At 36.0% G+C, this 25,940-nt stretch overlaps 1 protein-coding gene across 2 annotated transcripts in view; it reads left to right on the top strand.

The window, feature by feature from the left end:
• The first annotated feature begins 964 nt into the window (after window positions 1–964).
• SEC22A (SEC22 vesicle trafficking protein homolog A (S. cerevisiae)) overlaps window positions 965–25,940 on the top strand; it is a 52,222-nt gene continuing 27,246 nt past the window's right edge. The window contains exons 1-4 of one of the 2 annotated variants that reach the window (XM_004675157.2): window positions 965–987; window positions 6,267–6,467; window positions 18,000–18,163; window positions 19,183–19,377. In XM_004675157.2, coding sequence (XP_004675214.1) covers window positions 6,286–6,467; window positions 18,000–18,163; window positions 19,183–19,377 — 541 coding nt within the window. In that variant the 5' untranslated portion in view covers window positions 965–987; window positions 6,267–6,285. Of the gene's footprint in view, window positions 988–4,586; window positions 4,638–6,266; window positions 6,468–17,999; window positions 18,164–19,182; window positions 19,378–25,940 lie in introns of those variants that run through there. The other variant, XM_012731446.1, reaches the window with a different exon arrangement.

Below are 25,940 nucleotides of genomic sequence, written 5' to 3'. Positions count from 1 at the left end.
AAATATGTAAAGCACACCCTACTCACTGCTCTCTGCCACTGCCCAGTGACTTAGGATGCATTCCAAAATACAGTATAAAGTCTACAATTCAACCAAAAGAGCCTGAAGGGTCTGGCCCCTGCTTCATCTCAGCCCAAACCTACTCGTTGCACTCCACTACACCAAGTTCCTTTCAGGTCCTAGAACAAAGTTCTTTCATTGTTGGAACATTCTTTTTAGGCTTTTTCATGTGACAGGAGCTTAAACGACGCTTCTTCCAAGAACTTTATCCTGAGAATCTCAGAATTAAACCATAATTCCAGGCACTAATTTTCCTTCATAGTATGATCACGATTTATAATTATGTATTGCTTTATGCTTTAACGTCTCTTATTTCTATTACGCCTTGGAGTCCATCATTTGTTATGTTCACTTATATAATCGAATGCCTAACACGGTGTTGGGGCATCGAAGACAGTAAGTGTTTAATAGTGCAAAATCAATGTAAAGGCTGGAAGGGGCCACAAGAGCAACATCTACTACTCCTCAGCGAGTAGTAGTTATCTAGTGTGTGGAGATAGAGGAGACAGGTCCTTTACCTGCTCATTCAGGTAGGCTTCCTCGCTACCCTTCCCTGGAAATATTTGCTGTAGGGAAGCTGTGAGAGACAACTCTCTCTAGGTAAAAGAGGCAGGAGGGAGAGGGGAGCCTTATTTTTGAGCGATTGCATTAATATCACCAGAGACATTTTGCAATCTCCCGGTTCAGGTGAGCGAGGAGCTAAGATCTATCCCAAAGAGGGCGCGGATCTAACGCGGGTCCCGGGAAGGGGTGGGACTGCGTGTTCTCACAGAACCTGATTGGTCTGAGAGCGCTGAAGGGAGGGAGCTTGATTCGGCAGAGATCAGCCACGTTGGACGCGGAGCTCCTCCGCGGAAGGAGCTCTCCCTGGCCCCACAATGCCTTGCGTGGCCGCGTCACTCGGAGCGGCGAGCCGCGACTCGACAGGTACTAACCGCCCCCCTCAATCCTCATTCCTCCCTTCGTGGGGTCGCTGGAGCCCTAGTCAGCCGCTCTGTTGGCTGGCTTCATCTCCCGCCACGGCCTCCGCCCTCGCCATCACTACAAACTCACACGCGGCAGGAATCCAGCCGAGCGGTGGGGGCGAAAGCCGCGCAGCTCTGGTGGGGCTTGGGGGACCCTTTCCCTTTCCACTTGAGGGGGTCTGTGGGGCCGCGTGGGCGGCGGTTGCCCCGTCGGCTACCCTGCCTTAAGTACCGGGCATTCAGAGCAAGGGGCTCGACGGAGACTGTGGGCTGTCGGAGTCGGTGGGCATTTCCTGACGCCTAGGTGTCAGTAACACGGAGATCCACCTAGGCTGCTCCGGTGATCCGGAAAACTTGACGTGGCATTTCTTTTAGGCAGTGTGGGATTGGGAGTAGTGGCTGACTCTGTGCTTTGTGGGAATTGAATGACCTAAAATGTGCCTGTGTAAACTCGGAAACCTCACGAGGCCCGATTAGTGGCACTTGGGATTGTTATGTCTTTAAGGGACCTGAACGATTGACACGACAGGTGGATGAGGGCTTGGGGAGGCCGAGCCCCAGGTGACTTGAATCTATTTGCCAATGAAGCCAGCTTTCGACTTTTCTCGTACTCGTTAGTTTCATGGGCAATTGGAGAGCTTGAGAACAAGCCCCTCCTATGGGTTTCCAGCCAAGGCAAAACCCTGAGTTACAGTGTTTCACACTGGTGAATTAGCCACTCTTAAAAACTCTGAATCACATTTCCCATTACAGGCATTTGCTCAGGTGCTGAGATAATAAGGAATCAGGCAGTATTTAAAGCGATACCTATAATTTCTGGTGTATGAAGCTTTTAGTTCAGTATTTGAATCTCATAGCCATGCATTTCCTATATTGAGAACTGTGATGTCAGTTTAATGCCTTTTTGGTGCCTTTTGGTTATACTGAAAATCTCAGTATATTTTATATTGGTGAGTGAAAGAAACTCAGGTCACAGCAACCAAAGAAGTCGTCCTTTCCTTATAGTTGAGTAGAGAACCTTGGTTATTTTGAGAAGTAGTGTTTCACAGGGTAGCCACGAGCTTAAATCCTACTCTGTTGCTGACTAGCTTGAACATATTTGACTGAAGGGTGAGTGGAACATGTGCACATAGGAAGAGCAAAGGTGTAACCCCTACAATTAAAGTAAAAATTAAAAAAAAAAACAAACACGAGAAACCCAGGTAAGCAAAATAAATCAAATGGAGGGTCAAATTAGAGACTTCAAGTTTAGTAAAATAATAAGATTGAATGAAGTACCGAACCCCTCTGAGCTTGAATTTCCTCAAAGGTAAAATGGAACTGAAAATACTTACCTCACAGGTTATTTTAAGGCTTAATTGAGGGAATGTGTGTAAAATGCCTATTCTACAGAGAGCACTCAATAAATAATAAAACTTAATATTGCACTTTTAGTCTGTGTGGCAATGTTTGTGTCTACCTATACCTATGAGATACACACTACTAGGTCTTTAAAATAGCTCGTTGAGATAGATACTATTAGTAGAAACAATTTACAGGTGAGGAAATTGAGTATAGAAAGCGAGGCTTGCTCAAGGTTACACAATTGGTACAAGGTGGAGCCAGAGTTTGTGCTCAGGTAGACTGGTTCCAGAGTTCATCCCGTTAACCACTATACTGAAATGCCTCTTAAAGAAAACGTAAGCTGGTATTTTATTATTAATTGAAAGTGAGTAGTTTAGATAGTTTGTCACTGGGTTTTTGCCTCTCATTGGTATAGGAGGCCAATGTACCATAATGACCCAGAGTTACAAGAAATTTAGGTTTCAATATGAGTTCTGCCATATAAGCAGTGTGACTTTGAGAAAGAGCTTCAGTTTCCTCACTGGTGAAAAGAGGTTATACATAATCTCACTATTTGTAAACGAGGAGGAGGTTCTTCACAAATGTTGAAGACTGACACATTTGTGCATATGTTGGGGAGTCTGTACCTGGATGTGGGTAGGGTATCTGGACCTAGAGGTCTTAATGTATACTGTGCAGTGCAAATGCCTGTAGTATCAAGGCTGCTATGAGGTAGAGGGCACAGACAAAACTACAGAATAAATCCTGGTTACCCTTAATTTTCTTTCCCCTTTAAATTCTGTCTCTCAAATGCCTTTCTGTAATCATGCCTGAAAAGTCCGTCCTTTTTCCAACCAATTTTGTCATCAACCTGTGTCTCATAATTAGTATAATTTTCTTCTCCAAGTAACCCCCCTTTCCAGTTCTCAGAGCTAAGGCAACATTTTAAAAAATAATATACCAAGGCAGTATCTCCCAAATTTTGTTATCAGATATGTAAGATAATTTGAGTAAGCACATAAGCATTAAAAACTATTTCTTAAAAAAAAAATTGCAGGCACATATTTGAAGAAAACAAAAAATCTGTTTTAATATAAATTAAGAGGAAAAACCTAGTACCTCAAAACTAATTTCACTGTGCTGTTGGTAAGGAGAGGTCAATTGAAAGATCTATAGTAGATAAATAATAGTACAGGTAGATATGACAAAAACTCTGAAAATAATATTTGGATAACTGAATTTTGGGAAATAATTAAAGAGGCATTTGTGAAAGCATCTTGATAAAAAAAAGTATATCTAAAATGTACTTATACAGTGAGATTTACTTTTTGAGAGATTGCTTTCCTGGTACCTTGTGCTCACAGTCATTACCCCACAAAGTTCTGAAGGGAAGTTAGCATCTCATTATATTGTGTCTAAATGGTTGCTATATTTGTTTGACATTCAGAGAATTTATTTTCTTCATCCTTTACATAAATGTTTACCCAGCCCTGACTAATCCATTGCCCCCAGTAGTTGTTAGCTGGGGAAAGGATATACAGGCTAGTACTCAGATTCCCTATGAAATGCTGACTTAAAGTCTTAAATTTATGTTAACAGGAAAATGAATCAGCAGTTTAAAAGTATATCTATGGCTTTGATAAAACCACTGCTTCCTCTTAAATTTCCATGCGGTTGTATAATCTTCTCTTCCTAAATTCTCACCGCTTCCTCAACTTCCTAGACTCCAAGGGACTTAATCCTAATTTGACATTGAGTTTCGTGAAAGGTGTCTTTTCTACCAGCACAGTCCAGATAACATTTAAGGGACTCTGTTAAGTATCCCAGGTAAAATGATAAAAGTGTGGAGGTATATTTATTGAGTTGATTGGAGATTGCTTATCCTAAGGTGATTGAAATTTGCCTATAAATTACTCAAGCCTGGCATTGTTTATTGACTTGGGTTTCTTCTACTAGTTCACAAGCTAGATTAAATCACATTGGCAAGAGATTTATCTCTCAGATAAATCTCAAACAGTTTTCTTACAACCTTACAAGAACTTGGACAGGAAATATCACTGGTATGCTCATCTTTTAGTTAGAAGCTAAAAGGTATGCATTAGTAATATCTGAAATGCAACTTTGATCATAGTTTTCCAGTTAGTTAAATGTGGGCAACACAGCTTTCATTGTGCTTGCTCTTTTCATGTGAATTTCTTTAATTCAGGACTGATGCTTCTTGATGGTGAGATGTATTCCAAATATCTGGCATACAGATCATAATAAATGTTAAGTGAATGGAACTTACAGGTTGGTATTCTTTTCTCAGCATATATTTTAGAAAAAATGAATCATATCTTTCTGTCCAAGTCATTAAAGAGAAAATAGTAATTTTGAAGATTATAGGAAAGTTGGTACCCAATAATAAAGGTTGTTCCTATATTTCTGTTAGGTTCCTAGAAAGAGCAGGCATCAAATAATGCTTTTAAATATTAAGAATATAGATGTTTGGCTGCAGTTATAACCCTGCTCCTATTCCCAGATTGGTCATTGTGTTGCAGTATACTTCTGCAAGACAGAAGTTTTAATTTCCATAATAAATGCTGAAGGGTATGAAGTAAGGCATTTTCCTTACATCAAGGCTAAATGTTTCCCTTGTGGTTTAATAAATAAAACATGGTAACAATTTTAAAAGGGCTTTGTAGTACAGCTATTATTCTTTGAGGGATCCTAATTTCTCTTGTCTACTACTTTAAGAAGAGGACCTGGTTTTATAGGAAAAAAAAAAAGATTTGGATATATCATGTTGGCACTTTAATTTGAAGATTCCATTATGGTAAAACCTATTTTAATTCCTACTGGTTTTTCCTTTTAAATAAATGGAGAAGAAAACTGTTAAAGGGTAATGACATTGATACCTGGCTATTCTCTCATTTTGTCATGCAAAGAGAAAAAGTGGGAAATAAATGTAATACATTAGGTTTATTATTTGGGTTAGTTTTTTTTTTGTCTCAGTTACCATCATGAATGGATGGTCAGAGTTCAACTTTACACAGCAATGAAAATTAGAACCCACTAATTTCTAAATCTGGTATTGTATTTTTTGTGATAGCACACACACACACAAACATGCATTTACATATATATACATATGTGTGTGTACTCAGTTTTTTACCAAACATCTGAATTTTGCCACTCTTTAAATTACTTTTTACAAATACTTTAAATTACTTTTTACAAATACAGCATTCATTGCTGCATCGTGATATGCTTTTTGGACATAATTTATTTAATCATCCCCTGGATGTTTAAGTTGTTTTTGTTATTTCTGTGAAAGAATATCTTTTTTTTTTTTTTTAAAGATTTTTAAAGTTTATTTATGCATACAGAACTGGAGTACTGACCAGAGGTGCAGGGGCGTTGAGAGGATTCACGTGAGACAGGGTAGGGAGCAGGATGGGCGGATTGACGAAGTTCACTGCTCAGGGGAGCAGCGGGCGGGTCAGAAGAGCTCTGCCTTGCCATGTGGATCATCTCTGGGGCTGGGATCGAACTTGTACTGAAGCAGCTGTGGCCGGCCAGCTTGCAGTGTTGCGCTCTAACCTACTGCGCCACCAGGGAAGGCCCGAAAGAATGTCTTTTTAATTTAAATTTTTGTATCTGATTACTTTCTTTAGAAAAGGGTTGCATATTTAAATTTATCGATATCAAAGGCTACAACCAAAGTGTTAGATAATGTTGCTTACCTCAGTATTTACTTCTATGTGAGAATGTCAGAAATCAGCACTGTTTTAGAAAACTAATTTGTTAGGGAAAGCATAGTATGCCATTGCTTTAATTAGTATGTGTTTGATTATTAGTGGATTGTACATTTTTGCATTATATTTGTCAACTTTGGCTTTAATTAGTATCTAACCCAAATTGTTCATTTTGTTTTAGGTCTTCTTTCTTGATTGAGATGTCTATGATTTTATCTGCTTCCGTCATTCGTGTCAGAGATGGACTGCCCCTTTCTGCTTCTACTGACTATGATCAAAGCACAGGCGTGCAAGAGTGCAGAAAGTATTTTAAAATGCTCTCAAGAAAACTTGCTCAACTTCCTGATAGATGTACATTGAAAACGGAACATTATAACATTAAGTAAGACTTCAGTTTACTCCATTAAAATCACCTGCTAAGTGGTTTTAATGTCAATAAAGATTAAGTGGTTGCAGTAGAAACTAGTGTTTGATTAACTTAAGGAAACTTGTTCCATTCAAGAATATTCACTTATATTAAATATTCATCATTTTGTCATGATTTATGCAGCTATTCTGTGTTTATATCTGCCTTTAGAAATTTTTTTTGCAGATCACACATAGTCTTCCTTATATACTGGGTATTTATTGGATTTCTTATTTGTGCAGGCACACTGTAGTGGAAAATTTAAAAACTTTATGTGATTACCTCTTCTCAGAACAGAACAAGGGTTACATTCTAGTGAGAGGGTATAGCACACATCACTGTTGTATATAAAGAGTAAAACTGGGCAGTGGGGTGGAGAGTTACTTTATGGTAGTCGGGCTTAACTGAGAGGATGTCATTTGAGCAGAGATCTAAATGATAAGAAAGAAGGCAGTCACAGGAAGGATGCTATGGATGAGGAACAGAGGTAATGCCAGTACAGAAGACCTTCAGTACAGACCAAGGGATGGAAAGAAAGTCATATTGGAAGCAAGATGAATTATTAAAAGAGTGGCAGAAGATGAGCTTAAAAAGTTAATAACAGGACAGGTTATATAGGAATTTGTAGGCTGTGATAAGGAGTTTGGATTGAGTCTAATTTAATAAGTAGCCATTAGTAGCCATTAGAGAGTTTTAAACTGGAGGGAGAGTTATATATTCTGATTTTGGCTTTGAATTAATAATCTTGGCTGCTCTATGTAAAATGGACTCTAAAAATAAAAGCAGAAAGGTCATTTAGGAGACTACTGGAGAAGGTCAGGTAGAGGTAATGCTTCTAATTTGAATGGTAGTGATAATAAGAGGTGGCTGTGTTTAGCTCTATTTTGGAAGTAGCACCGACAAGTCTACCCAGATGATTGAGGTGGGATGTAAGAGAAAGAGGAGAATCAAGAATCATCTTTGATTTTTGGCCTGAGGTACTGAGGTGGATAATGGGGCTGAAATGAGTAGGACTGAAAGATTAGGATTTTATTGGTAAATCTCGAGAGTTTTATTTGGGCACTTTAAGTCTGAGATGCCCACTAGACATCCCAGAGGCACTGTAAGTGAGACCTCTGATGCACAAATCTGAAATTTAGTGAGAAAGGACAAGCATGGAGACTTAGATTTGGAGTTTAGCTTATAGTTAAAACTGTGGGAATAGATAAGCTTGGAGAGCATAACTGAAACAATCAGAGAACAGTTAACTCCTTAGCACTTTGACACTAATAAGTTTACTCAATAAGAACAAGGTTCATATGAATTATGATAAAGAATGTTTCACTATTGCAATGAGACCTGAATCTTGTCCTGAAGAATTAGTAAGTTTTGGCTAAGAGAGAGGAAGACAGTTCCAGTGTGGGAAAGTAGGGCAAAATAAGAATGTGACTTAGCATGTAGATGCATTAATCTGCTTGGCCTGATGTAGTGAAATGATGGTTTAGGAATAGTTTATGAGAAAGGTGAGCTAATTAGCATGGAGCCAGATCTTGAATTTATCTGATAGTTCATATTAACAGATGACACTTTGATATAAAAGGTTATAGGGAGGTGTTACTACAGACTTGAAGGAAGTGATGTCAGTAATAAAAATAATGCTGATGTGTGAAATATAGGGTAAAATTGAAAATCTGAGAGGAAAGATGTCAATTTATAATTAGGGCCTGAACTGATAAAATACAACTGCAAATGAAAATACGCCAACTAGAAAAATGCTTCAAAAGACTGTTAAGCCTGGAAAGATCAAGTATCAGAGATAAGAGCAGGAAGGGACAAAGGTGACTGAAACCTTGGATAAAATGAAGTCTTTGGAAATGTCTTTGATTACAGAGGATGTGGAAGATAACAGAGCTCACAAGGCAGTCCAGTTGAGGTGGTGTAGACATTTTGGAATCTTTAGCATAGATGTTGAAACTGAGGGTAGAAATTCCCACTGACACTTTCAGAGCTTACGATAAAACCTTAACAAAGATCTGTAATTACTTAGATCTCCTGGGTCATCTGTAAGATAAGGAATTATCTTTCATTGGGTTTTCTAAAGGTTTAAACTAGAAAATATGTTCATTGTATCTAAAGTATACCAGAAATTATGCCTTAGCTTGTTTCTTCTTCTTTTCTTTTTTGAGGAGAAAAACTTGAAATATTTATTTGAATGTCAGTTTTGTTTAGTGGTGTAAGTCACTCTGAATTTCAGTTGTTACTGTATAGTGCTTTAAGCAGGTGTCAACATTATAGAATATTGGCTTGAATGTAAATTCTAGAGATAGCCTGGACTTAAAAAAAAAAAAAGCATTTTGCAAACCTTTTTTGTTCCTCTGCCTTATTCTTTCAAAAGTTGAGTAACATGTAGTAAAAATTTTGACATTTGTCCAATTCTGTTTATTGTGAATTCTTTATTTGCATTCCATCTTATTCCATAAAGGATGTGAGGCATTTTACCAAAAAAAAAAAAAAAAAATCAAGTGTACAAGTAAGAGAATCACATGAAGGAAAAATTAAGGTAGAATAGTAAGAAATAACATTTCCTTCTAGAAATGCAAATTAAGTAGTCTATTCATTTGTTAGAAAAGGGTTCCAAATAGTGAGTGGTCTGAGCTTCCTGGTGGCCAAAACAAAGGGTGTTAATGGAATTATCGGAATCACTGTGTCCTTAGAATAAAAGCATTACTTTTCTGTTACTAAGACCTGAAGTATATAATGAAAGACTGTGTTTGGATAACATTCTTCTGGCAGGCTTAACAATGAAATTTTTTTGTGATTTTTATTATAATATTCCTTAATGTAAGCGTGTGGCATGATACAAAAAGTAACTGAGAGAGTTTAGGAGTAGAATCAAACAGAAGTCTAATCTGGCCTGGTCTAAGGATACAATATGGAAATGTGTAAAGGAATAAATAGAATACATAGTTTTCATAACCATGCATAGAAAAGACTCTATGCATGTTATTTTTGTAGCAAAGTTTTAAGAAAGGATTGAACAGAAAATTTTTAGTTCTAGTTTCTGACAAGAACCTGGATTTTATTATTTATCATTTATTAGAAATCTTGTTTTTTTTTAACTATTTCTTTTTTCAAGATTGATTTATTTATGGATACAGAAATGGGGGTACAGGCCAGAGGTGCAGTGATGGTGAAAGGATTCACCAGAAACAGAATGGGGAGCAGAACAGGCCGACTGATGAAGTACACTGCTGAGGGGAGCAGCAGGCGGTCAGGCGAGGTCTGCGGCACCATGTGGGTCACCTCTGGGGCCGGGAATCGAACTCGCATGCATTGAAGCAGCTGCAGCTAGCTTGCAGTGCTGCGTCCTTACCCATTGTGCCATCAGGGAGGGCCATATGAGAAATCTTGCTAAGGGTCATTATAGTATATGGTACTTTAGATGTATAAAATTATATATAAAACATAATATAAATTAGAAATTTGTGTTTCTGGATTTACTTAAATTCTCATGTGATTACTCTAACCACTACCATGCGTTTTCCAGAAAAACTTACAGATCTTCAGTAGTAGTATAGCATAGCCTGAAACAGGAACCAGCTGCCCATCTGCTTGTATAGCCATATTTCTAAGCATTCCTCTTTTCTATAAAACCTTACCTTCTTGTATTATCTTGTTCCTCATTGCCACTATTTCATTGCTTTAATGATCTAGTCCCTTCACAGATAACCTGCAGAACTTGTTTGATTTTTTAATCTTTAAAATTTTTAAAAATTTTATTGGTAAATTTCTAGATCTGTGACTCAGTTGTAATACAGGAATAATTGATCTGCCTTAGCTTATATCTTTTTTGATTTCTTATGTATTAGTATTGTGGATTTTAAATCTGTATAGAAATTGAGGTGTTTGCAGAATACCACTGAGAACCAAAACACAGTAATGCTTAGTCAGATGACACCTCATATCAGATTCTAGGTCCTTCCAGTTGAAGGACAAAAATTGGAAAGTGACCAGTGCCTGGTGACTGTTATAGTAGCTGCTAAATGAGAGATGTTGTTTGTTTTGGGGATATGGCAGTGTTCAAAGTGCCATGGAGGTAAGTCTTTATTTCCTCCAAAATTCTTCCACTTGGCTCATGAGCGTGGATGTGCTTGCGCACGTGCACATGCGCACAGACTGCATGCGTGTGTTTTCAGCTCTCCAGAAACAATTTTAAGGAGTCCATCTGTTTAAGTTGAAGGATACTTTCCTTAGATTGTAATAAATATTTACCTTATAAACTTATGCCATTAGAAACAGCAGTGACTAAACCAGTAGTGATAAGCCATTTGAAAAATATGTCATGAAATACTTAAACTTTGAGATTGATTTGGAGGGGTTTAAAATTACAGTTGTAAACTTGAGTATTACAGACAGTGATCTTATAAATAGACAAATTGTAGGGCAAGAAGTAAAATTTCTTAGGGGTTCTACTGCAAATTCGTTTGAAGTCTGTTAATGACTGAGCCTCCATAGATTCTCTCCTCACCAAAGGATTTACTTTCTACAACTTACTTTCCCCAAACTCCTACTACCAGTCGGGAATGCTGCTTTAGACTTACCTACCTTTTTATTTTAGTTTCTAGCAGTGCTTTCCTTTCACCCTTTGGTGATATTTTTTTATTATATGTGTAACAACTATAACAATCATCCAGTTATTAAGTAGCTGCAATTGCCAGGCACTTTACTTTCGTTATCATTAAATTTGGGAATAGCTCTGTGAATGACTAATAACTGAACTCTTCTCCGTTGTGAAGGGTAGAAACACAGCCTTACACTAGCAAGCAAAAAAGGATATAGTGAAGGGTGAGGTGGCTGTGGATAACAGTTGGAGCCAAGAACTTAGCTCCAATTTTTCCAGTCTCTCTCTCTCTCTTTTTTTTTTTTTTTGGCATGTGGGTGTTTTCCTTGTTTTTGAAAATGCTATACAGAAAGCTCAGTGCTTACTTCATTCCAGCTGAGCAACCCCTTTCCTTTAGTTGGTCTTACTGTAGGAACTTGTTCCTGGACTAACATTGTTATCAGATTGTTGACGTACTCTGAGTTGGCCAGTTCTGGATCATATGCCCACCTCTTTGAGGGGGAGTTTTTATTCAAAGCTATATATAATAAATAAGTAGTGAGGTTGGAGATAACTCCCTGAGGGTAAGGAGAAAAGTGATCCTGGACAGATAGACATTATATTGCTACCAATCCTACTTTACAGGTGAGGAAACTGAGACTCAGGGATGTAAAGAAACTTGTTCAGATAATAATGATGATAATACATGATATATCAGATTCATAGTCATTTGATTTCAACATTCACATTAATTCTCTGGTAAAAGAGAGAGTTGCCTCCTTTTGCCTTGAACCTTTTCAGGGCACATTCCTAATTCTAATTCTCTTCATGTTATATGTGAGTAAAATTAACCAGGGAAGAGAATTAGCTGACATGAAACCTTCACTCGCCCCGTTTATGGTTGAAAAATAATGAGGAACAGAGCATGTATCTATGAAGTCTAACTTTATGAGAAGCATTGTCTGATTGTAGACAGGTTTGGGTGGGAATGGAGCTTGGCAGAGAAATGCTGTTTCTATTGTTACTAGAAATTTTACAGCTTTTCAGTACCATATATATTAAGTAGGCTCTTATGACTTGCTTTAGGAACCTAATTACACGTACAGTAGTTTCTGGGAAAATGGATTCTAAGTGCAGTAAATGTCTAGACTGTTCCAACACATAAGTTAGTGATTACAGTGATTGGTTATCTAAAAAAGTCAGCATCTTCATTCTTTGGTATATGAAGTTCTTAGGGTTAGTGGCCAAAGGTGAATCAGGAGTAGGTTAGCTCTTCAGAAAAGAAAATGAGGGATATGGAAGGCAAATTTGGCTTGCTTTGTGTTTTATCCAAACCTCCGGTAGTGTAAACACCTTTGGCCACTTGAAATCATCTGATTCTCTTACTACCTTACATTACAAGTCTCTGTCACATGGCGCATTGCATATTATTGCTGTCTTAATGAGATTAAAATTAGTGACTAAAACGGTTCTTTAATGGGATAATGTTTTTATATTTTAGTTTTTACTATTGAGGTATAATTGGAAATAGGGGGCATAAGAGAGGAACAGTGAGAAAATAGGAAGTTCCAGGCAGAAAACTACATGATGGACATTCTTCCTGAGTTCTCTTTCAGGTTCTGATCTCTTTTCTGTCCCACTTATTGCAGAGACTTGTCACTGTGTTTCCTATAACATATATTGTTAAAATCTATAAGGTGTGCTCACTTTTATAGGTGAAACTTAAAAAAAAACCTCTTAAGTACCTGTATGTCACATATCTCCCTTTTCAGACCTGATGATATCATAAACGTCCTTTCTACTTTCTTACAGAGCAGGAAAATTTCCAACCCCAGGAAATATTAACAGTACTAGTGGGTTAGTGCACAAAGGGTGGGACATTTGGTTTTTTTTTCTTTTTAGTGTAACAGTGACTTCCAATGATGTGATAGGATCTGGAAATCAAACTTTTTTTTATTGAGAAGTCTGGTGGTACATGTGGTTTGGTAATATGCATCTGGAGGAGGGTGATTCTATTATTTACAGTGTTGTAAACCAGTGTTACCATAAAAACAATGCTAATACTGATTCCCTGCTCAAAAGTTTAAACACTTCAGAGCATAGAATTCAATATGAAAGGTTCTGTTTTGAAAGCAATATTTTTCTTATATTTAATAATTTTAACAGTAGATTAAACATGCAATGTTGAACTAGAGAATTTTTCTTAGGAAAGCAATGTATTGAGCAAATGTGGGTACCAAAGATAAGCAGATTTTCTATGTGTAATGGTAAATGGCAGGTGAAAATTATTTGTAATACAAATATTATTACTACCTCAATTTATCATCTGGTTTAGCATTTCCAGTACCATATGTCTGTCCAGCAAGGACAGCGATATCAGAGCCGATAGAGTAGAATGTTAAACACAAGCTAGGTACTTGATTATTTGCTCTGGCAAAGATCATTGTTTTCATTCATTACTTAGTTTAGTGCCATTGATCAGAATTATACTAATAATGTCAGGGTTTAATTGGTATGTATGAAATCTCTTTCATAGTTCATAAAATTAACAGAAAAAGTGTATTGTCTATTTTCATTTTGTTGAATTTTAAGAATTATTTAAGTTATGGATTCCTTAGGTACATGATTTAATTAGTTTTTTTTTAATAGTCTGAGGTTTTTTTTTTTTTTAAGATTTATTTTTTATGCATACAGAACTGGGATACAGGCCAGAGATGTAGGAGCAGTGAGAGGATCCATCAGAGACAGTGGAGAGCAGAACAGGCAGATCGTTGGAGTACACTGCTGAGGGGAGCAGCGGGCGGGTCAGGAGAGGTCTGCCACGCCATGTGGTCACCTCCGGGGCAGGTGGGGTTTGAACTCATGCTGAAGTGGCTTTAGCTTCTCAGTGCTGTGCTTTAACCCGCTGAGCCACCGGGGAGGGCCTAATTAGCTTTTTAATGAAATGATTGAGAGGGTTAATTCCCCCATATTGTTATTTGAACTTTGCCATCCTTACCTGATTAAGACACACTTGATGCTGGAAAGACTTAAATAAATTCCTCGTGTATGTGCAGTGGAGGGAAACCAGAGATATATATATATGAATCACTTTAGCAAATGGCTTTGCTTATATTAGGTATTCGGTAAAACTGTACCTTAAATACTTTTAGTACACTACTCTTCCCGCTCATCAAAGCAGAAGGACACTGGCCAGATTGTAAAATATGAGTTAAATGAACAGACTAAAGCATGTACAAACTAGTATGCCTGCAGTGACTTAGACTATTTTGTAGGACTAGTTTTCTATGAAGTGGTGGGAGTCTTTCATTCTGTCCTATTGGTAGTTGTAAACAACCTAGGACTTTCAATAAAAAAAAAAAGGTATACTGACTAAGCTATATGTATTTTTGGAAAACTGATTTTGCATTAGATAAGCCTAATTTCACTATGGAAAGTCATCATATTATAAAATACTTTGTGACCTTCTCAAAGTATTGTGCAATTAGTGTAAAATAAAGACTTTGAAATGAAGATCCCCTGAAAATCCTGACATATGATCCTAAAAAAATAGATTTCCTTTATATTACATACAATTCTCAAGGGTAAATTTAGTGCAAGTAAGAGAAACCATTTAGGATAAATTGTCAGGAAGGTGTCTGTGGTTCACTGTATTAGTAGTAATATGAAAATCTAGTAAAAGATTGTCATAACACCAAAAATTGAGTCCAAAAACTTCAGTCATGTTATTGGAGGATAATGAAATAAGTCCTAACTAGCCACTTGGGAGTTCCAGGTAGATGAAAGCCAGTCACCAATTGTGTTCTCACCCTGTTTAAGTTACTCTAGGGTATTTTTGAATGTTAAATGACAGGTCAAAGAATTTTGATGATGACAGTGAAGATATTTTTGGAAATACAAAATTACTTGGGGAAAAATATATGTTGACCCTTATTACTTTAATTACTTTAATTTTGTAGAAAAGACAATATTATGACTAAATATATTTGACTTTGATCCATAAGAAGAGCATTTTTAATTTGTAAACACTGTACATATAAATGGGATCTTAACTAAAACAAGTCTCATGGGCAATATATATTCCAGTACTTTCTTTTATGTTCTACTTGAGTTTTTAAGAAAATGCTCTGTGTAATTCACAAACTTAATTTTACAACCTGCCAACTGGGTTATTCCTTGCGGCTTGGAAAACTCTCTTATTTGCACTAATGCTAAATGACTGTGTATTAAGCAGGACTTCAAAAAGAAATTCCAAGAACATAAGTAAGAATAATACAATTTCACAAGTGGTATATCACATATATTAAAGTGTAATTGATAGGTGCCAATCCTACATTCTTTGCCTTCCAAGAATACTCTTTCAAGAAAAATTCACTGAAATGCTACATAAGAAATTAATAATGAGTTGCTTGAGGGGCAGAGAACTGGCTACCTGTGGGTAGAGGTGGGGATAAGACATTTTAAGTACAGTATTCCCTTTCATTTTTCATACTTCTAAAATTTTAATTATGTGAATATATTATTGAAAGGTTTGGTGCAGTTAGGATGCAAAGAGATGGTAAAGCCAGTAAAACCAAAAGTAGGTTTATTTCTGTGCTCCTGGGTGAGGTTTACTGATCCCAGAGAGAGTTGAGGTCAGAGAATGGAAGGGTAAGAGGGTTTTATAGGTCTAGGTAGGTGGGGGAGAAACGGCCAGCTGGAAAATTTTGACAAGAACTGAAACTTATTTTTCTGCCTGGGCTTGTGTTAACCGGTGGTGACAAACAAGTCAGGAGATTCTTGCTCCTGAATATCTGCTTCTGGTTGGGGCAATTCCTCCTTCTATATGCCTATGTGTGGCTGGTGCCTGCACCTTATAATTATACAAATTAAATGTAAAATAGTAAGTATTGTGTATGACTTGCGAAGAAATGGGGGTGGGAGGTAATGCCAATATTTATCAGCATTTAGCAGTAAAGATTGTTATGCTAGGCCAGCAATGGATGGCACAGAAAGTGGCCTAAATGCCCCGTTTGCTGTCCTTTACCTCAGTCAACTATGTTCACAGTGCTATAAAGGGATCTAGAAGGGTAAACTTGTGCTCTTTGCTTATTAAAGGTGGTATATGCTGCATTCTAGAAAATGCCCCTCTTCCCTCCCAACTAGGACATAGTTAAATGTTTTGGTGCTTAAATCAGAAAGTTTTTGTTTTTGATTTCTAACTTGCTACTTAGAAATCATTTCAAATTTATAGAAATTTTATAAATATGAAAAATACAAATTATGCTTATTTCCAGATTCACCTTTTGTTAACATTTTATCCCATTTGCTCTTTCATTTTGTCTATCTACCTAGCCATTTGAGTGAAACTTATCAATAATAAATACCACGTCCCTTTATTCCTTTTTTTTTTTTTAAGTTTTATTTACTTATACATACAGAACTGGAGTAAAGGCCAGAGGTGCAGGGGCAGTGAGAAGATTCACCAGAGACAGAGTGGAGAGCAGAACAGGCCAACTGACACTGACAAAGTGTACTGCTGAGGGGAGCAGCGAGGGGGGTGGCTAAGATTACAGCACTGGGCAGGCTGGGATTGAACTCATGCTGAAGTGGCTTTAGCTTCTCAGTGCTGTGCTTTAACCCGCTGCGCCACAAGGGAGGTCCTCTTTATTCTTTTTTTTTTTAAGATTTATTTATTAAAAAAAAAGATTTATTTATTCATGCATATAAGAACTGGGGTATAAGCCAGAGGTGCTGGAGGGTGAGAGGCTTCACGATAAACAGTGGGGAACGGAACAGGAGGATTGACTGAAATACATTGCTGAGGGGAGCAGCAGGCAGGACAGAAGTCTGCTATGCTATATGGGTCAGCAAACTGGCGTGGGATTGAACTTGGTGCTGCAGTGTCTGTGTAGCTTCATAATGCTGTGTTTGTTTGTTTTTTGATTTATTTATTTATACAGAACTGGGCTATAAGCCAAAGGTGGAGGGGCAGTGAGAGGCTTCATCAGAAACAGAACGGGGAGCGGAACAGGCAGATGGGTGAAGTACACTGCTGAGGGAGCAGCTGGCTGGTCAGGAGAGGTCTGCTGCACCATGTGGATCACCTCTGGTGCTGGGATAGAGCTTGCACTGAGGGCCCCATAGTGCTGTGTTTTAACCTCTGGTACCACCAGGGAGGGCCCATGTGCCTTTATTCCTAATGAATTCCAGTTACATATCCTAAAATTAGGGATAGTTTCTTACTATAGTACTGTTACTAGTTCAAGTGAATTTAATATTTATACCACACTTCTGCTGTCTGTTTTTCTTTTTTGTCAGTTGACCCAGCAATGTCCTTTATAGCATTTCTCCCCCCACAACTACCCACCACCCTGGTACAGGATCCATATTAGATTTACGTATTGCATTTAGTTATCCTTAGCCTGCTTTTATCAGTAACATTCATAGCCTTTATTTCATTACCATGTAAAGTAGAATATTTGGTTCTGCATCAAGAGGTCTGACCACCTTGAAATTTGGTGCCACCTTCTATGTTGTTGGGTATCTTTTAGGGGGAGATTGTCTATACTTTTCATCAGAATATTCTATAGAGTTCTTGATTGAAACAGGATGAAGTTCCACTAGGCTGAAGGATTAAACCTTATGCTACCTGTAAACCTTATATATTTGAATATTCTTGCTTTCTACTCCTGACTGATAACTGAAATGTTCAAAATATAGTATGTGTCCCTCTGTAGGTACATGCAGCCTCTAGGCTGTTGTTTTTAAACTGCAAATGAAAATAGTATTATGGTCCCTTTAAATTTTTTTGCTGGAATATATAATAAATGTTAATATCGTCATTGCCACTGTAGCAGCAGTTTATGGTGTATAGAATCAGCCTTGTGAAGCAACGAATTACCTTGATTTAATTTGAAATTTTTATACCAATGTTTTTTACACTGTAGTTTTATTAGCTCTCTGGGAGTGAGCTACATGATGTTGTGCACTGAAAATTACCCAAATGTTCTGGCCTTCTCTTTCCTGGATGAGCTTCAGAAGGAGTTCATTACTACTTATAACATGATGAAGACAAATACTGCTGTCAGACCATACTGTTTCATTGAATTTGGTAAGGGCCTGAATTTTTTTTTTCTTTTTCATTATCCTGTTTCCATCATCTAATACTGAGGGTCAGGGGGGAAACTCAAACATTCTGCTGTCTTGATTTTGATAGAACAGTTTGACCAATGGTCTGTAAGCTGTGGCATCTTCTTCACTTAGATGTTTACTAGGAAAAGTTGTGTTGGAGCTGTGGTGGAAATTGTGATTATTGGCCCCCAAAATTAATCCTGGGGGACATTTCCTCAATGTTAAACTTACAAGCCAGAAATTCAGAGTTTTGCTTATGTGATCGTCTTTTTGAAGTCTGCTTATTATAGAACAAAGGTTAGTAAGCATTCTAATTAACTAGCTAGTATGCATTTTAGGCTTTAAGGACCTGTAGTTCTGCCACAAGAACTCATCCTCACCATTGTAGCTTGAGTACAGCCACCACAATATGTCATTGAATATAGTTATATTATTATTTTAAAAACTGCAAGCCAGATTTGGCCTGTAGGCATTGGTTTGCTTGACAGTTGGTGTAGGAGAAAAAGAAAGTAAAATCAAGTTGTAAATAATAAAAATGGGAAGGCACTAAATTTTTCTTCAAAACATATTGATGGTGTAAGTAATAAGAGATTTATAAGAACTTGGAATTTAAACTGTATTTTCTTACATAATTACAACTGGTAAATGCTGACATTATTTTATGAAATATGAACCCTTATAAAAATTAAGGGTGTGTTAAAATTAAAGAGAGTTTGTTTTTATAATTCCTTAAGGTAGATATAACAGTAATATTCTGACAGTTACATAGTGTTAAATCCTTAATTTATTTACAGTGATTAATTTCTAGAGTGGAAAAGCTAATGACTTCATGATATATTAGTCATTAAACACAAATAATATTAGAACATTCCATGACAAATCGAATAGCTTTGGATATCAAATGATTTATCTATAAAGTTTACTGTCCATAAACATCACACTCTCAAATGACTTAATAAACAAATGACTGCAAGGAAATGTATTTTTTATTTTACATAGATAACTTCATTCAGAGGACCAAGCAGCGATATAATAATCCCAGGTCTCTTTCAACAAAGATAAATCTGTCTGACATGCAGACGGAAATCAAGCTGAGGCCCCCTTATCAAATTTCCATGTGTGAACTGGGGCCAACCAGTGGAGTCAAATCTGCATTTTCTATTGACTATAAAGGTGCTGGTAAGATTTCTTCTGGTGAGTTCTGGATCTCGATATTTCTTTAAAAAATATTTTGTAAGAAATTAGGAACTCTTTAGAATGAATTACTTTATTCCGTTATGTAAAGCAAGTACATGAGAGAATGTAAATGTTCAAAGTAATCTCATCTTCCAGATACAGAGCAAATCAGGAAAATACTTTTAAGCAACAGTCTTAGGGAACTCTTGCCAGGAAACATTTAAGGTTTCTTTGTAATGTTTTCTTTCTGGAAATGAGCAATAGTTTGTCTGTACTACATGTTTATAGGCATGTAAAGTTCTTTGCATCATGTTAAAATGATTACATTGAAGGACTATCACAGTTCTTGACTATCACAGAAAATATGATCATCTACTAAAACCTCTCCTAAACAAGGAATGCTATCATCCTTGGCTTGAAAGCTGCTTAAAACTGGAAGCCTGGCCCTTCCTGGTGGCGCAGCGGGTTAAAGCACAGCACTGAGAAGCTAAAGCCACTTCCACATGAGTTCAATTCCCGCCTGCCCCGGAGGTGACCACATGGTGTGGCGGACCTCTCCTGACCCACCGATTGCTCCCCTCAGCAGTGTACTTCATCGATCTGCCTGTTCTGCTCCCCACTCTGTCTCTGGTGAAGCCTCTCACCACCCCTGAGCCTCTGGCTGAACCCCAGTTCTATATGCACAAATAAATAAATCTTAAAAAAAAACAAAAACAAAAAACAAACAGACAAAAAACTGGAAGCCTAGTTATTTTATAAGGTATTATATGTGTTGTTGCATTCATCGCTTAAAATGATTCTTTTTTATACTTTGAGTGAAAATCTGTTCTATATAATGCCTTCCAGTTTGTCTAAATTCTGTGACCTCTTCAGTTGTACCAGTGTAGCATGTTGGAACTTTGAAGTTAGCAACTCTGCATGCTTTTTATCCTGTTTGTTTGACTGATCTTAATAAATATTTTCAGTCTGTTAGCCTTTTTTGTCTGTTATCCTGAAACACTCCCCATCCTGGAAGTTTATTTGCATTAGTGGCATTCAGGACTGAATGTAATACTTCATTTTTGGTTTGACAAATATAAATTATGAGAGAAAAATGGAGAAGTAGATAGATTTCACTAAAATAATTCAACAAATTAGAAAATAAGTAAACAAGCAAATCAGAACTGTGAGAAGTAAGTTTCTGCTATTTATAAGTTTAAAAAGGAAACTACTTCATATATTTAAAAGATAGACATAATACTAAGCAATTGCTATAGCCACAATGGAATAAAATTAGCAACTCATAACAGGAAGAATTCTGGAGAACTTTTACAAATATGGGGAAATTAATCACTCCTAAATATTGAATTGGTCAAAAAACAAAAGAAAAGGGGAATGTGCACTTAAGAATAATGAAAAAAGACACAACATATCAAAGTTAATGAAATGCATATAAACTGTGCTAGAGAAAAATGTATAACCATAAATACAAAAAAAAAAATTAAAGAAACCTAGGCAGACAGGAAATAGAAAAGGCTAAAACAGAATAAAAGGAACAGAACAAGCAGTAAAACCAAAAACTATTTCTTTGAAAAGATGAACAAACTTGAAAAAAATAGAGAGAGAAATTATTAGAGTTAGAAATGAAGTAGGAACACTTCTAATGATCTTACAGAATAAAAAAAGGATTTTAAAGGAGCATTATGAACAATTATATGACAGTTAAGTAGAAACAAATTTTATATATGTATTCATGAGGAAACTGGCTTGTAGTTTTCCTTTTTTGAAATGCTTTTGTCTGATTTTGCTGTCAGGATAAAACTAAAAGAAGAAACTGGAAGGTGTTCCCTGTTCCATATTGGGAAATGTGTCTGTTGAATTTTCATTTCTTCAGTGAAGTCTTCTGAGCCACTAGTTTTCTTTGTGGGAAGGTTTTTAAACTACAAATCAAATTCTTTGATGGATGTGAGATTATTTAGGTTCTCACTTTCTCTTAAATGATTTTTAGTAGTTTGTTTCTTTTAAGGAATCTGCCCCCTTTATGTAAGTTTTTAAATTTTTTGGATTGTATTATCGCTTCAATATTTATACTATTATCATTTCTGACAATTTTTGTCTGAATGTTCTTACTAGAATTTATCATCTGTATTGATTTTATTAAATAATCTTTTGCTTTCATTGATTTTTAAAATTTTTGTTTTCTGTTTTATTTTTGTTCTGCTTTTTTTATACTTCTGTTTATTTAGGGCTTAAATTGCTGTTATTTTTCTCTTCTTAAGGTGGACGTGGAGGTTATTAATTTGAGAGCTTTCTAATATAGATAGTACTGTATATTTTCCTCTAAATAGTGCTTGCTCTACGTTTCATAAATCTTGGCATATTGTTTTTCACTTTCATTCTATTCAAAATGCTTTTTAATTTTGCTTTTTATTGTGATTCATGGGTTGTTTAGAACTTTGTTAGGAAGCTTAATTAGAGACTTTTTAGATACCTTCCTGTTAGTATTTCTAATTTAATTCCATTGTAGGTAGATACCAATTTTGTATTTTCTTAATTTAAGCCTTTTAAATTTATTGAGACTTGTTTTATTTCCTGAAGATATCTAGTCAGTTTTCTCTTTCTTTTTTAAAGAATGTGTATTCTACTGTTGGTTGATCTAATTGTCATTTAGATCAAGTTAACAGACAATACTCAAATCTTTTTGTTTGTTATTGTTTACCTCTAATAATTATTGAGAAAAAGGTATGAAGTCTCTGACTAGTGAATTTATATCTTTTTCCTAGTTGGTCTATCAATTTTTATTTTATGTATTTTAAAACTTGTCATTTAGTGGTATATAAATATTTAGAAGTGTTTTGTTGTAACTTTGAAATTACCTTCTTTTTTAACTCTGCAATCTATTAACATAGTCACATAATCATTGCAGTTTTTAAAAAATTAGTGTTGGAATAGTGTATCTTTTCCCATCCTTATTCTTTTGTGTCTTTATTTAAGTAGTTCCTTCTTGGTATCTTTTTTTTTTTTTAAGACTTATTTATGCATACAGAACTGGGATGCAGGCCAGAGGTGCAGGGGAAGTGAGAGGATTTACTAGAGACAGAGTGGGGAGCAGAACAGGCTGACTGACGAAGTACACTACTGAGGGGAGCAGTGGGAGCAGCAGACTGGTGAGGAGAGGTCTGCTACACCATGTGGATCACCTCCAGGGTGGGGATCGAACTCATGCTGAAGTGACTTTTATCTTCTTAGTGCTGTGCTTTAACCCGCAGTGCCAGCAGGGAGGGCCCTCTTCTATATATCTTTTTAAAAAAATCAGTTTGATAATATCTGCCTTTTTATTTAGGTTATTTACATTTAATGTGATTATTGATATGTTGGAATTAAATCGACTATCTTGGCTATTTTCTTTGTCTCATCTGGCTTTGGTCACTTTTCTCTCTACTTTCTTTAATAATTCATTTTTTAAAAATATATATTTTGTTTTTTGTTTATTATACCTCTTTGCTTTTTTGTGGTGGTTTTGAATTTTATAGTATATAGTATGCCAGATATATCATGGTAAGACTATTCGATTCTGCCATGCCCAGCAAGCAGACTAGAAACTAGTTCTTAAACAGTTTTTTGCCTAGTGGCTTTGTCATTGCTTCAGAACCCCTTGGAGTCTCATTTATTGGGGTTTTCTACTGGCTCAAAATAATCATTCTTCCACAGATATTTTGAGTGCCACTGGATCCATGAGTCATAAGTTGAGTGACAAAGTACTCTAATTTAGACTTTATCCTTTTGTTGTTGAGTAATTGTTATTCCTCAACCGTTGTTATGTATGTTCAGTAAACATATTGGTACAGCATACCCAAATCTGTTGCTTTTCAAATTTAGAAAACCATATTAAATATTGTATCATTTTTTAGAGGTTTGGGTTGCAAGGTGCTTCAACATGATCTTTACTTTTGACATACTTTAGGCCTTTAACCACCAGAAACTTGACTGAAACAGTAGGCTCCTCTAGTTTTGTAATTATTTGCATTATTTGGCATATATATGTCATCACAAATCATAACTTGGGGCATTTGCTATCCTTCAGATCCTGTCAACAGGAGGTCATCAATAAAGTGGATCAGTGTAATGTTCTGTAGTGTGTTAGGTCTTTGTAGGTCAAGGCCCGACAAACTTTTTTTGTAAAGGGTCAGATGGTGACTGTTTAGGTTTTTACAGTTTATTAGTTTAATTAGTACATACATGTCAGGGAATTAATTGATTTATTCCATAAGAAGACTACATCTGGAAAACCATGTGCAGTGGGTTCTACAATAATCTGTCATTATCCTCTTAAGATATACACATTTTAGAGACTTGAAGAATTAAATGGGTATACAGTTGGAGTCACCGTCCATACATCTTTTTAGCCTTAGATTGTCACAGGTAGTTATTCTAGGAATTAGTATTTTCATGATGTTTGGGTTAGGGGTACTCCAAGACCTTTATCATCCTTTCCATTTCTAGTGGTTCTAATTCCATAGGTCTGGTAGTCAATTTGCTAAAAATATCTGTTCCTTAACCCATATTCTGAATCTAGGAGATAATCTTAATTCAGATTTGTTGTTCCACTTGACCTAGTGAGAGACAGACTCAATTAGAAACTCTATGATAATTCCAAATTATACTTGATTCCATAGTCATCATTCTGACCTATAGTCTGCAATGATATCTTGTATCACCAAATAGCAGGCACTTGGAAAATGGAAAGAGAATGTAGATTTTTTTTTTTCAAGAAAGGAAAGTTTTAAGAAACTGAAATTCTTAAATTAATACTTAAGATTTTTCATATTTGTTTTTAATCCAGACTAAATCTGCATAATACTTTCTATTGTAGCTGAGTGTAGATATGTTTTCTTGTTTTTTTTTCCCCCTAGATAAAATACTTTATTTTTGGAATCTCTATAATAGTTATTTGATAGACATAAGTTTTCCAGTCTTTTTCTCTATCTTATTTTTTATTTCTTTTTCTTGCATTTCTTTGCTTTTTTCTTTATAGCCTTTTTGACCCTTCTCCCTGTTGTCTGGCATGAATGTTTTTCCCCATGTTATTGTGTTCTGAAGTTTTTAGATACTTTGCTGTTCATCATGAGACCAGTGGTTAAATGTCATGTCCCATTTTTACATTTTTTTGTCTTATTTTAAAAATGTTTTATTCTGGACATACACACATAAAGTAAACAGAATAGTATAATTATGTACCAATGTACCTTATGTATCAATCACCCAACTACACTAACTGTGTCATTATTTTGTGATTTTGTTTCATTTGTACTATTCCCTACTCACTCACTTGATTATATGGTTCTTTCATTTTTAAGGTAAATATTCTTGTCCTTTGCTGTATGGTTTTGACAGTTGAATGCATTTATATAAGCCATATTCTATTTTAAAAGATAAGTTTTATCATATATATATATATATAAAGCCAACAGATCTATAAATGACTGCCATTGAAGAGATAGCTATATCTTCAGATCTCAAGAGAGAAGGAAGCACACCATACCACCAGGGTCCACATGGGGTGCACCAGCATTGGTCAGGAGGCAAAGAAATGGGAGAAAATATGGATAGCAGCTTTTATTATGACTTCTTCAGGAAGGAATTGGAGAGGCAGTTACATAAGCAGATTTTGGCTTGTTTAGTTTGAACAATTTCAGTGGGCTCTGGGACTTAGGAGCTGTCCTTAATCATCTGATACTTCGCCTGAGCTCATTCAAACAGGTTAATAGTGGCCATGAGTGTGAAAACATCATGGAGGGGAGGTAGTTAAGAATATGGATGTTGGATAAATGGATTTGCTCATAAAAGGTACTCTTACAAGTGAGTTATTTGCTAATGCTATGAACTAGATCCTGGCAAATTTAGTTCCATAGGGTTGAAGGATCAAAAATAATAGAATAAAACTATTAATATCCCTATTACAATAAAGATCATTTGCATCTCCCTGGAAGGTTTCTTCTTGTCCCTTCCTAGAGGAGCAGTCTCTGCTCCTCTCCAGACAACTATCGTTCTGATTATTTTCACATTATTTTTGCTTGTTCTAGAACTTTATATAAAAACAATTAGTGTGGCTCTTTTGTTAGCTGCTTCTCCTTAGCACTATGCATATGTACATACATATACATGTAAATATATGTTGCATAGCTCCATAGCTTGCTTCTTTTTATTAGTGAGTAGTATTCTATTATTTGTTGCCCACAATTTGTTTATCTTGCTGATGGATATTAGTTTGTTTCCAGTTCTGCAAACATTTATCTTTTGTTCACATATTTTTCCTCATGAGTAAAGTTTAGGAGTGGAATTGATAGATCAAATATTAGGTACATGTTTAACAAACTGTAGTTTTCTGTAGCAATTGTGCCATTTTACATTACCTCAGCAATGCATGAGAATTGTCACTCTTCATCCTTGTCAACATTCATCATTGTTAATCTTTTTAATCATATCCTGCTTTTATTAGGAAAAAAACAAATTCAGTTTCTTTGATTCTCTACTCAGTAGGCCTTTTCTTCACCTATATAATTTTGTAGACAACTTGTTATATACCTAAAAACACTACTCTG

Source organism: Condylura cristata, unplaced genomic scaffold (assembly GCF_000260355.1).
Source record: "Condylura cristata isolate star-nosed mole 26May11 unplaced genomic scaffold, ConCri1.0 scaffold00003, whole genome shotgun sequence".
Lineage (NCBI taxonomy): Eukaryota > Metazoa > Chordata > Mammalia > Eulipotyphla > Talpidae > Condylura > Condylura cristata.
This window is presented reverse-complemented; position numbering and strand designations above follow the sequence as displayed.